Source organism: Lepisma saccharinum, chromosome 6, assembly GCF_977018435.1.
Source record: "Lepisma saccharinum chromosome 6, izLepSacc3.1, whole genome shotgun sequence".
NCBI classification, from domain to species: Eukaryota; Metazoa; Arthropoda; class Insecta; order Zygentoma; family Lepismatidae; genus Lepisma; species Lepisma saccharinum.
The window spans coordinates 28,408,394-28,422,075 of record NC_139234.1 but is presented as its reverse complement, the minus strand read 5'-3'; the positions used below and the strand labels follow the sequence as shown (position 1 = coordinate 28,422,075).

At 35.3% G+C, this 13,682-nt stretch overlaps 1 protein-coding gene across 5 annotated transcripts in view; it reads right to left on the bottom strand.

Annotated features, from left to right (window-relative positions):
* The window catches only part of rdgA (retinal degeneration A), a 288,837-nt gene that overhangs the window by 61,426 nt on the left and 213,729 nt on the right, over positions 1-13,682 (bottom strand). For all 5 annotated transcript variants that reach the window (XM_083123684.1, XM_083123686.1, XM_083123685.1 and 2 more), the window contains 7 exons: positions 13,182-13,309; positions 11,531-11,712; positions 10,196-10,370; positions 9,163-9,373; positions 5,556-5,748; positions 4,469-4,574; positions 1,330-1,520 (listed from right to left, as the gene is read on the bottom strand). In XM_083123684.1, coding sequence (XP_082979810.1) covers positions 1,330-1,520; positions 4,469-4,574; positions 5,556-5,748; positions 9,163-9,373; positions 10,196-10,370; positions 11,531-11,712; positions 13,182-13,309 — 1,186 coding nt within the window. The remainder of the gene's footprint in view (positions 1-1,329; positions 1,521-4,468; positions 4,575-5,555; positions 5,749-9,162; positions 9,374-10,195; positions 10,371-11,530; positions 11,713-13,181; positions 13,310-13,682) is intronic.

Genomic DNA, 13,682 nt, shown 5'->3' with positions numbered 1-13,682 from the left:
GTTCTTATTTCATCCCTATCAAAAATGTATACCCCTCCACTTTCATTGATAGATCACATACAAATATGAAATTTAACAAGCTACCTTTATTTTGCACATCTTACAGCCCTGTTCAATTTCCCATTAATCACCTGACACTCAATATATGATAAATGCTAGTGTCTGCAGATCACTCTAAACAGCCTGGCACATAAATTCAAGTCTCAGTTGCCTCTGTGGTCAAGTTAACTGAGTGCTGGGTGTTCCTTTGGGAGCATCTCTTCATCAATTTCTTAATTACTCCAGAGGTAGAAAAGTGACATCAAATATGAAAAATACCAAGTTCAAATTTCACAAAACAAAGTCAATTTGTAATACTGCCCAATCTTATTGATAGAACACTATATTTTAAGCAAACCAGTAAAAATTGTGCATAATGGCAGTACTAAGATTTTCAGCAATTTAAAATTATTTGGTATATTATTTGTATTTTGTTATTTTTACATCATTTTTCTGCCACTTTTTGGCTAATTGTGGTGATAAGGATGAGTGATGATTAGATGAAGAGAGACTTATAATAAACTGATATGCCCACATCGGGACTCAAATCTGGGTACTCCGGCTGCATGATCAAAAGTCAACCACTTAACGTACTTGGCCACTGAGTCAGAGATTTGGTAAATAAAACAGCCTTTACTTTTATGGAACTCTTATATATCTGTAATCCTTCCTGAAATGTTAGTAACTTTGTTTTACACTATCTTGCATCTACTGCTAATTCATGTTGCAAAAGGGCAATGCATTTGACTCCTTATTCAAATTCAAATTTTCTCTATGTATGGGTGAGGTTCAGCCTGTGGCTGTTCTCCCACCTTATTTCAACTAACAAACAGAAGAATTCTTGGGGAAAACTTCTTGAACCCAATTGTTACAAGGTTTTGCTGGTAGCATAGCATCTAATACCATGGAAACTGTTGATCCAATCTCAATTAACCTAATTGTGCATCAAGTGGACTTAACATTTTGACTTTTTTTTTTTTACATGATCATTGTATCATTATTGATGATAATAATAGGAGTGAAGTGGAAATTATACTTCCAGGAACACTTATAAATCTTACCTATGACAAAGTGACTACCGAATACATGAAATGAGTAAAATATGGCCTACATCAGTTCACGAGGGGGGCGAGGTGCATAAAGTATCACACATTTACAAAAGTAGTCTCTAAATTATTAACGTAACTGTTATATCTTATATCTACCTGCCTTAGAAACACATGCATACATTCAGACACAGAAAATGAAAAAAAAAAAAGTGTATAATCCACGAATGCCAAAATCACTTACTGAGTATTCCCTTTCCGACCTTTTCTCTTCGCCACCATGCATGCCTTGTTTAGATGGCTCACGGTAATAATGGAAGGAACTAGTCGACATGCTTCTCCATCCACCTGCATAGGTATAGTTTTGCTGGTGGTTATTCGTGCAGATTTACATTGCGTTATACACGAACCATGACCACCTGCCTGTAGAAGAGGCTAAAAAAAAAAGAAAGAACATACGTTAAAAAAGTTGTGAATGAGGAGGGGGTAGAAAAGGCAACATTATCCCTATGCATTACACAATGCTATGAAGGAACATAGGTGTGTTGTGTACGTAGGGTCCCACATATTCTCGATCTTGGGGTTAGTGGAGGTGATGTGATGAACACCAGGCTCTGGCTGCCTTTACCCCCACATACTCCTTGATTAGTGGCTGGGTGCATGGACATTATTCAAATGCCAGTTTTTAGAAAAAAATACATTTTTATTACTAGTTATCAAATAAATGTTTTTCATGTGTATTTTTCTAGAGTTTACTTTTATATTTTCATTTTAAATATCAAATTATGCAGTATATTATAATTCATTAAAAATGAATAATAATTTTAGATGGTCATTAGTAAAAAAAACTCCATTATACTAATTAAAACTACACTTTTTCTTTGTTGTGACTAGACTTTATATTACTCAATATTCATAGGATTAGGAGACGTCCAGTATTTTCTGGACATGTCCTACATTTTAGCTTTATGTCCATCATCTGGGAGGAATTTGAAAAATATTATAAATGTCCTACATTTTGAGTGTCACGTAATTTTAATTAGGAAAATGCGTATTTCAGTTGAACAAAGAGAAATCATGCAAGTTACATGTCTATGGACTGTACTCCCAAATTCAATAGCGAAATTTATTTTGATTTAGTCATTGCCCAAAAAGATATAAAAGTTTGTCCTGCTAGAACAAAGCGGAAGCAATTAATGAACAAAGTTTTGGGGACACATTCTGATGATGTCACTGTACTGATGGAGCAAGGTGTTTCCCATTCCCATTCACTATTTTGATTGTAAAGCAGGGGGGTATAGAGAAAAAGGTTATTGAACTAAAAACTAGCCAAGATAAAACTTCTGAAACCATTTCAAGTTACGGTATTTGCTGAATATTGTTTTCCAGATCATAATAGAAATGTTGACAGTGTACTTTCATTACCATCCGCCAGAGTCAGCCCTAGGGAGGGGCAACTTGAGTACCCACCCACCGACCCGCACTTCAGGGGGGGCAAGGGCCTCGCCAGATAAAAGTAATTGATTGTGTACCTACGGTTTATTAAAAGTTTATAGGATGCTGGTGCTTCCAATTAAGCAACTAATCAGATTTTTCCTGACTTTTTGGATTGTGTTAAGAAACATTAAAATATCCAAACTACTGCTGAAATCATATCCTAAATAAAGTACTTCAGAAAATCATGATCTAATATTTCAATCAAAAATAGTTAATATGTAAATTCACTGCAGCATTAAATTCAATGAAAAGAAAACGAAAGTAGAAACTGCCACTCTGATAGGTAAAATAAAGTAGTAAATAAAGTGCCATGTGCACTTTGCACGAACATCCATCACAGCAGACTCACCAGAGAAATATTTTTTCATAAAGTTTAGGTGTTGGATCAGTAAAATTTTTATAGAGTTTGACTGTTCAGTCTCTCATAAATATATTTTGACTAAATCTGAAATTTTGAGAAAAATTGGATCCTCTGAGAAGTACCAGTTAAAACATGTAGTAAGAAGTGTATTGTTTAGTATTGATTACAAATGTGGACATTCTTCATTTAAGAATTCATTAAGAAATCGTATTTTTTTAAAAAAAACTGAAAAATGTCAATTTTAAATTACTTTCTAGCGTGTGTATTATTTACTTTAAATGTCTTGTGTCCTACATTTTGACTTGAAGTCCTACATTTTGGGACATTATGTCCTACTTTTCCCTTGTAGCGATCTGGTAACCCTAAATATTCATGACACTGCATTCATTCCTTACACAAGTCTTGAAAAAAGATGTAGACGAAATTGTGTCAAAACAATGAGTAATGAAACGCTTCATCATTACAAAGAACAAGTATAGTCTTAATTAATGAAAATATGAATATAGACAATCTACAAATAATTTAACCCTCTTTTAAAAATAAATGTTATTACAATAACTTGATAATGCTTTCCAAAAAATGTATTTACATGAAGGATACACTAAAAATAAATTTTCACAAGCACTGACAGAACACAGATATAAAATTTACCGCCACAAATAATGGACAGAACACTGATTGGACACAAAATGGTCAATATTTCAGGAAAACCTTGAATTGTATGGAAATGAATTTTGTGTTCCTGTGTTGCTTTTCTCTGCAAAATTATGAAGAGAACTGTGGAAGAATTAAACTTTTCCACACAATATTTTCACCATTTTTAGTGCACTACTCCATGAATAAGGAACTTAATGTTCCTCATTCACCTGCATATTTAATGTATGACACTGATGGTGTTTTTGTGTTAGAAAAAGATACAATGCATTTGAAAATTTAATTTATAAAACAAGTATGTGAATTATGTATATTTACTAGAGCTGAGCTGATAGTGATGTTGATGGTATCAATATTGGAATGTACCAGTTGGATTTTATTTATCAATGCCAGCCAATATTTTTCTGGCTCTTGGGTCTTTTGCAGAGACTGTATAAATGCTGCATGACACTTCCGCAGAGTCTAATTATCATGGAAATCGTGCAAAATGAAGTTTCCATTTATTTCATTTTATTTTACACCAGTATTGTGTGAAAAACTGTATTTTGTGATTACATAACAGGTATTTTAATATTATGATGTAATTCTCTAAAGTTCTGAAACAAACTCTGGCAAATTGATGCCTATAATTGGAGTGTAGTTCTCAGCCGTGAATATCTACCAATATTTTTAACAACTTTTAATTGGTTCAAATTTGCAAGCATCAGTATCAGTAAGAGTATTGGGTCAGCTGTTATTCGTAAGAACATTAACAAAAAGCCAGAATAAATTTTTGAAATATTGAATCAACAAAATTATCACCAGTTTTAGTGACAAACATATAGTGTGATACAATACGTGAGAACATGAAAAAGACTACAAAATTACTCACAAGCTGGTACGTGGTGACTCCCATAACTTCTATAATCCCATCCTCCATGGATTGGTCTATGTTTCCGGACACACCTCTATTCCACGGATGGGTGCCACCTGAGTAACTGCAAGCAACAAGGGAATCTCAAGTTAATGAACAACACATTTCAACACACTACTGATATAACTACTGCCTATGAATGATTCTGGAGAGATTCGTTTATCTTTTATCTTCTTGGAAGTGGAGTGAACAGAGTCAAGAGGATATTCTTCTCCTGAGAGCTAGTCTTTACTCTCTATACAATGTCATATGAGTAGAGGCATCTCAAGATCAAGTGTCAATTCCCCTTCTTCCGCCCTAGACCAATTCTCTCTCACTTCATGTTTCTCCTCTGAACATAATGTCCTGGCTGTAGTGTTGCCAGTAGCATAACAAAGATTCTCATTAGAACCATCAGCCCATTCTCTGCCTAAACTGTATATTCACAATAATAATATCAATTTTATAGTACACTGGAAAATGTAATATAAAATTTGTTGTTAGATGATGAAATGTAAGGTTGGCCGCGGTGGCTCAGTCGGTAACGCATCTGACTACCATGCTAAAGGTCCCGGGTTCGATCCCCGGCCGGTTCAAATCCGGGAACTTTTCTAACGGTGAAAGCGGCCCCGGTGCCCACCCAGCGTCGAATAACATGGGTACCTGGGGGAAACCCTGGGGGGTAAAGGCGGTCAGGGGCATGATGCTGATCACATCACCCCCACTCACGACCGGATCAAGAAAGTGTGGGGCGTTACCCCCACACCCCCTATACGCCTTCATGGCGTGGTGCTATGCACAGGGGCGCACTTTACTTTTTTTTTTTTTTTTTTTTTTTTACTTTTTGATGAAATGTAAATATTACTACTCTCAAAAGACAGAAATTTTCTTCACAACTTATCCAGATGATAAACAAAGTACTACTTCTTTTATTAATTAACAAACAAACAACTGTTGAATCACAAATAATAAACTCTCCCTGATAATAATAGAATAACTGATTTTCAAAGTAATCTATTTAGAGCTTATTTTTTAACTTCACACGGAAACAAGTTGTACAACCTACCTTGGAATGTTAAGGAACACTACAGCATGCACTTTGAGATCTTTGAGCTTGGGGGTGAGGTCCTTCCCATCACACTCAAGAGTCACAAAGTCCGAAAGGTACTTCCACTTTCTCTGAAGCAAGTCCTTCCCTCCAGCTTGCCCGTAGAACATTTTATTACGAAGGCGGGAATTAAAGCGTTCTGGATGGGCCTCTGCAAGTTAGAAATATTAGTTAGGAAATATTAACAATATTCACTTGATCAGAAGGTAAAATGTTGCAATTATCAGGGGCTATTTAGGTCAAATCTGACATTTCATTCAGCCAGTCTATATGATATGCATTTTTATGTCAAATACAGTGGCTGCCCTCTTAACTGGCCACCATGGGCCCAAACACTTGGCCGGATAATGAAATGGCTGGTTATGTAATGGAATACAGTAAACATCACTTCACAAGACGATCAAGGAAAAAACCCACAGAAACTACTGCATCAATGTGCAGCATGTATTTTTTAAACTGAACAATTTTAGACTACATCGTTAAAATTACATTTAGTGCTATGGAATACTTACAGTAAACATCACTACTGTACATCACTTCACAAGATGAACAGAAAAAAAAGCACAGAAAAGTACTGCATATGTATCATCTGAGCAGCTGGTTAAACCGACGACTGGTTGAACCGGGCACCCACTGTATGTGGTATTTGTAATTGTGTGAGTTTACATCACAGTTCTGACAGCATCGCTTGTTTGTGTCAAAGCTGTATATGTTGAATGAGATGCAGCAATTTGCTGGTTTTTATACCCTAATGTGAAGTTTGTTACATCATTCCTACAGTCGCTTTCGTGACATTAGTTCTCAAACGTAATGCACCAACTGGAAAGTTGAAAATTGATGGTTGCCTCAAATTGCAATCATTCTGAAACTACAATATAATTGGAACAAAACGTGATATAAAGCTACATGTACAAGATGAGTGTGCCTGTAACTGCTTCTATAATGTGACTGAAATTAGCAATAACATCTGCAATCGAGTTTATCTGTCAGAAGATCATGCAATCTGTAACTGTCCAAAAACAAAACACTGTAACTGTCCACAAACAAAACACTAACTGATGCTTTCACCTAGTAATATAGCTACTTTCACAAAGTTCACTAGGGTTAATTCTTTTCAGTTGTGCATTTTGTTAAGACTTAATAAAGAAAGTTGGTAATTATTCATGCTTGCAGACAACAAAATCGGTACCAGCACATTATTATCTGTTTTCTTGTGAATGAAGATATCAAATGTGCTGAAACTTTGCAAGGACTAACAGCACAGTTTGGATAATGAACTCTGATGAAGACATAGGTATGTATGAATGGTGTGTGCAGTTTAAAGTCAGGAATCTGTTCATAATAACATGGAAGAGAAAGTTCAGATGCCAGTTTAGTGAATGGTATCATTTTCAACCTGCAAAGAATAGGAGCAATAGGAGAGTTAATTTTTCATGAAATAGTATAAAAAAAAAATACATAAGCACTGGAAGTGTTATCGACAATCACCTAGACTTTTGTAATGTTTCTGCTAGGTGGGCTCCAAGACAACTGGCCTATTATCAGAAGTGACACTCACTTTTTTCACCTGTTCAGAAATGTTGGACTCTTTCAAAGAAGGATGCCAGTCATTTTTGGAGCCACATGTGTGATAAGACATCATGCGAGTCAAAGGGATCATAGAATGGAAACATAACGGTCCCCCTACACCAAAAGAGTTCAGAGTTTGAAAATGTACCTAAAAAAAAGTGTGGGTTACATTAGTTCCAGACGTCAAAACAATCCAGCTATTTTTCAGGTGCACTAGCATCCATGTAAAAAATGCTGAGATTTAATATACGAGAATCGTTTTTTTTTTTAAAAAAAAAAGTCATTACTCAACAATATGTCCACCGTTTGTTACTGGTAGTAACAATTAATTGTGGATTCAGATAATGGCTTTATTCCCACCTCTACACATGACATATTGTAGTTCCACAGATTGACGGGTGGCAGCAGCACTGCACTGACTGTAGCCTTATTTGAGTAGTGTGCTCTATTTTTTACAAAAATAACAAATTACGTTAATCAAAATTCAAGTTGCACATAAAAGAAATGCAGTTATGTGGCAGAGAACTTGTGCAAGCTTGTGGTGATGAAGAACTTCAATATCAGACAGTGGTTAACTGGATTGCCATACTGATAAGACAGCAATATTAAAGTGATGTTTCTTGTTGCCAAGACTACAAAGTCGTTTTCCTTTGTCACAAAGTACCAAAGGCAGTTACTGTGAAGGTGAACAGTGAGTATTACAATAACGTTCGTCCAGCTTTTCATTGAAAACGACCAATGCTTCTAGCAAGACATCAGATTGCGTTGCACCACAACTCAAGGTGCCATGTTGCAAATTCAGTGGGGTAACTGATTGAGGGGTGGGACTGGGGACTTCTAAAATATCCCCCCATAGTCTGGACATTAATTCTTGCGACTATGATTTGTTTCGGAAGCAACAGGATCCCCTATGAGGAGACATCGCTTCAAGACCATCATGCAGGTGCTCCCAGTGATATATGTAAAAACAATTCAGCTGACGGCATGAGAAAATTGCCAACACGTGCTATACTCGGCCGGAGACTATTACGAAGGAATACAGTAACCTCCTCCTCTGCAATTATATAAGTAGACTGTTATGAGCATGTAATCACTTTTTATGAAATAATCCTCCTACATGTTCCAGTTTTGACGTGAACAACCCTCATAAAGAACACAAAAACATCACGACCTAGATGAGCATATTTTTCTGCATGTATACACTGAATTATACTCGTAATATTTAATTAAGATTTATACAAGTACGCAAACCCATCCACAGTGGCAAAGTGGTCAGTATAGCATGTTATTAAGGCATGAGTTCTAGTTGTGAATGCTCCATAGTGTCTTGTTTTCTCATCAATTCATTTCTCATTCTCCGTTATCAGCAATAACCGACGGAGGTATAAGAGCTAAATAAAATACACAAAAATAAATACAAGAAATACAATAAATGCACACCAATGACATTATACTTCTGGCTTTCAAATCGGTGATTATTTGTTTGAATAAGAACATATTTTATAATAAGTGGTTTCCTTGATCTATTTCTAATAACGTTCCATAAAAGAATAGAAGATAGAAAAAAAAATAGGTCTGAGCTGATACCAATACCAGTGTCGATGTATTGGTATTGGTGATTACCAGTGATATCAATATTGGAAAGAATTAGTTCAAATTTAATCACCAATACCGGCTGATCCTTCATTTTTTTTTTTTTTTGAGTCTGCAACAATGCCTTCAGCAAATATCCTGAAAATTATTACAAATTACTCACAAATTACAAATTTTCATTAGTTTTCGCAACTTAACTGTGGAAAAGAAATGAGTTTTGGAATTAAATTATTATCTCATATGAAATAATACAGTACAGTTCCGATTAAAAACAAATTGTTTCAATTTTCAAGTAGCAGCACAGGTATAGATGGGAACAAATAAGTTATCAGCATTACGCCACAGTGGTTATCGGCTCAGTCCTGCAAAAACTGGTTCTATCCATTTAAAATAACATACATACCTCTTGCTTCATGGAACTCTAAGGCTATGTGAGCATCTACACCAAAGGAAAAATAATTATTCATAACATTAAGTGGCAGGTTCTCTTTTCCGTCCTCATTGGGATCAGCATCAGGATTCCGCTGAACATTCAGGTCCCACCTGTCCATATGCATCACCTCACCATCAGCTATATTGCAGAGGATTTTTGATATGGGCTCATCTGTGTATCCCTACATGGAAAAAGAGAAAAGTTACTTACGGAAGACAAAAAAAACTCAATTACCCCTACAACAAATTAATTTTAATTTCTGTGACATCTTGGAATAAGAAGTAAATATTTTTCCTTCTTATTTATACGAGTGACAGCAAAATGGTAGGTACACATGGGAAACAGAGTATATAAATATATTGTCATTAAACAAATCTCAATAATGTAATAACAAAATTGTTATGAAAGAAGCCACGTTTGGTATTTATTACAAAAATGTAATCAGGAAGGTAAAGAAACAGGATATGTAATATACAATTTTTCATGTTTCAGGGGAATGAATGACACATACATTGAAATGAAATGCTTAGGATGCAGTAAAATCATTATGAAAGCCTTCATAGGAGGCATTCGAACTTTTTGGTGTTAATTGCAAACAAACAAAAAAAAAAAAAACAATTATTATTTCTTCCTTCTTAGTTGTCATTCTTTCTGGTAAATCATGTTTTATTTATAATTATGGAATGAGCCTAATGCACCTTAAACACATTTTTTTGAGTATGAGCATTTACATGCCTTCATATTTACATACTTTAACACACGAGGTTTTATCATGAAAATTCATACAAGTTAGATGATCTCATCAGTAAAGAAAACGATAGCCCACTTTCAGCTCAAGCATGTTCTAGAAGTTACATCTTGTCTAGAATAAAGTAACTATAAAAGTAACAAGTTTACTTTTAAAAAGTAACTTTTCAGAGACTGAATAGATACGCAATGATAACTTCTGGATTTGCATGAATTAGTGAAAATGTTAATAATAATTCTTGGAGTAATTACTCACCCCACCCCACCCAAGTGACCTCGCCAAATCGTTTCCAGTGCCTAGAGGTAGGATGCCAACAGGTGGAGGAGGTGAAATATTCAACTGGTCCAACACTGAAAGAATCCAGCCAACAGTTCCATCTCCCCCGCAGGCCAAAATGCGGAGGTTGTGAACTTTATGAAAGAGTTCAAGCCTGGGAAAAAAAAACGTGAAAGTTATGTAATGGAAGCATAAATGTACTTGAGACATTTTCTTGCATGTAGGTATTGCTTAGAATGTATCTTTAAATTTGCAGCTGTTACAAACTTGTCAAGTTTCAGGAGAACACATGCTCTCTTTATCAGATATTTGTGATTTTATCAATGTTACAGTTATAATAATAGGAGAATTTCTAAAAAATAAATTTAAAAAAAAGGAACATCGCATACGTAAAGATCCATATTTCCACTTTACAGTTTGTCTTGATTTTCTCTGATTAATTTCAAAAGATCGCAGCCTTCATTACCACAGGTTGTAGGATGGAAAGTTCTTTCAAATTAATCAGAAAACCAATAGAAACTGCAATGTGGAAACATTGATCCTACATACGCAATCTGTAAACTGCATTTACAGTGCCAACCATGAAAAAATAATAATATGCTGTGATGTCTTGTTAATAATATTTTGACATAAAAGCTATTGTTACATTGTTGAAGCTTAACACCTGCAGTGAAATGAGAAAGAGTATGTATTTCCTGCAGATCAAACTTATCAAGTCATAATCTTGTTAACCTGGAATTATTTATTTATTTATTTATTTATTTTAAAAAAAAGCACTTCAGATGATTCTTTAGTATTTGGAACAAGTTTTACAGTAAAAAGTATTCTGAGCACAACATTTTTCTTTGATCTTTCTTCTCATTGGCATGACCAGGCATGGGCTCATGTGGCCCAGAACCCCTTACTAAATTTGCCCAAAACGAATTTGCTCTACAATGAAAAAAATTAGGTGTTCTTTAGCCTTATTCTTCGCAATTGTGCTAACACCAAAGAAGCTACTTGTTGCCCAAAATTTCTTATAAGTGGATAAAATGACAATGTGAAACACATTTTACGTACATACTAAATCACAAAATAATGCAAATCCAATGTTTTATGGAATTTTTATAGTTTCTCCCAAGGGTCACCACACCTTGCACATATTTTGTTAAGAGCATAGAGAAAATTGTAAATTTTCTTCTTTGTGGTGTTACGATAACATTCTGACAAAATCAGCATTTATGAATACACTCTAACCCTACAAGGAGAGGAGTTACAAGGATACAATATTAAAAATTAACAATTAGGTGTAAAAATATTTGTTGTTAAACTTACCCCATTCTTGGTCCCCCTTGACTGAGGTCAAATACCTGCCGTGGATTGAGAAGCCACTGGAACTTTTGCATCAGTTTAAATCCTTGATTTCCTCCTGACTTAGGGTTAATAAAAACTATTACAGGCTTCACATTTGCAGTAGGAATTGGCTTTATCACAAATGTCTTTTGGTCCTTTTCAATCTGAAAGTTCAAATGAAGTACCATACAATTGTAGCATATCCGCAACCAGCAAAAAATTTTACATACAATAAAAGACACACATCAGGCTAGATAGCATCTCACTTGCATTAGTGGAGGTCAATGAGAGCTCAGCTGCAAACTGCACCTCAAGGAAACAAGAGGGCAGGATTGAGGGAGTCATTTATTGTTCAGAGGTAAAAATTAATACAGGGGAAGGGAATATAGGAACAGAAATGAAGAATGATTTGGCGAGGAATGTCAGCAAGTTATAAGAGAAAAATAGAGCATGGGAAAAATAATGTTGCAAAAAGTAATATGTAGCAACACAGAAAAGTACAAAAACCGAGGGGAAAAGCACATAAAATATGCAAACAGAAGGGAAAAGGCATGGATTAAACCCCTGGCATAACAGTACATGAGCGCCAGTGCCTACCTACCAACTGCTGGCTTCACTCTCACCAGAGGTGGGAGATCATCCAATCAGTTACGGAATGACGTGTGGTGAGCAAGATGAACCTTCAGTCATCATCGTAGGTTTCCTATGACCGGGTTATGCTACTCATTTGTAGCTCCCCAATTTCCTCACGATGCTAGGTGGCCACAGGTCCCATATGCAGGCTGATATCTCAGGAGAAAAGTTGTTATGCTTTTCCCCAGGAGACTCGAACCTGTGCATGTCCCGTAGCGAGATCCCAAAGCTTACACCTTAGACGGTGCACCTATGGTGTGGGACAATAGATTAAACGAAAGGTACAATATATTGAAGAACTCAGTCAACAAAATGAAGCAAGGAATTTTTACAGAGCTATAAATTGAGTGGAGACATGGTTTGAACCCCAGGTGAATGCTGTAGAGATAAAGATAGGACAATAATCATAGAAGAGACTGATACGTGCTCAGCAGAGAGACAAGTCTAGAAGCAGAAGAGAAAAAGAATACCGCACAATAGGAAATAGGGATAGTAGATGAGGAACCAGACATAAAAACCCACAACTCAAGAAGTGGAGACAGTTTAAAAAAAAAAAAACAACCTAGAAATAACAACGTATCAGCTGCTGATGAGATGATAACATTAGAACTCATTAAAAAAAGGACCAAATCTGTCAAATGAAATGTTTAATCTTATAGTAATGATATGAGAAAAAGAAAGAATGCCAGAGTTGGAAAATCAAAATATTATGCCCAACTTACAATAAAAGTCATAAGTATGAATATGATTGCAGAAACTCCAGAGGCATTAACTTACTTGGTGTTACACATACAATACTCTCAAACATTAGAAGGGAAAGACTCCAAATATATGATGAAAGCATTCTTGGTGAATATCAGTCTGGTTTCAGACCCAGTAGAAGAACAACTAACCAAAAATTTGTCATTAGACAAATAATGGAAAAATTTTATGCATATGACAATGATCTGCGCTTTTTGTTTGCTGATTTGAAATGAGCTTTTGACAAAAAAAAACCTACCTTTTCTTTACTTTTCTTTCTATTTGATGATTTCTTCTTCGGAGATTTCCGCAAACTGGACTTAAAGCTACCTTTCCTTGGAAGCTTAACGATCCAGGAAGGAGGCACTATAATACCACTATGAATACCTACAATAAAATATACCAATAACAATTAGTATAAAATGAAAAATAGTTATATCACAGATAAACATATTATAATCTGGTGTTGTATGTGTGTGTGCACATGATCTAACGTTTGATAGTTAAATCTTTGCAAATTATTCATGTAGGCACAGGCATCAAACAAATAATATTAACACAAACTGATTCTTTAGTGGCTAAAGTTATTTAATTGCTAGAAGTTTTGGAAGAGAACATGAAACAATACATCTTTCCCCAGACCTACGAATATAACGAAATCTAATGTGACTTAAAATCACTGATACCAATCATCTCTTCTATAATCTGACAAGTTAAGTCCCAATATGTGCAGATCGCTGGGGAGCACTTCCTATTACGT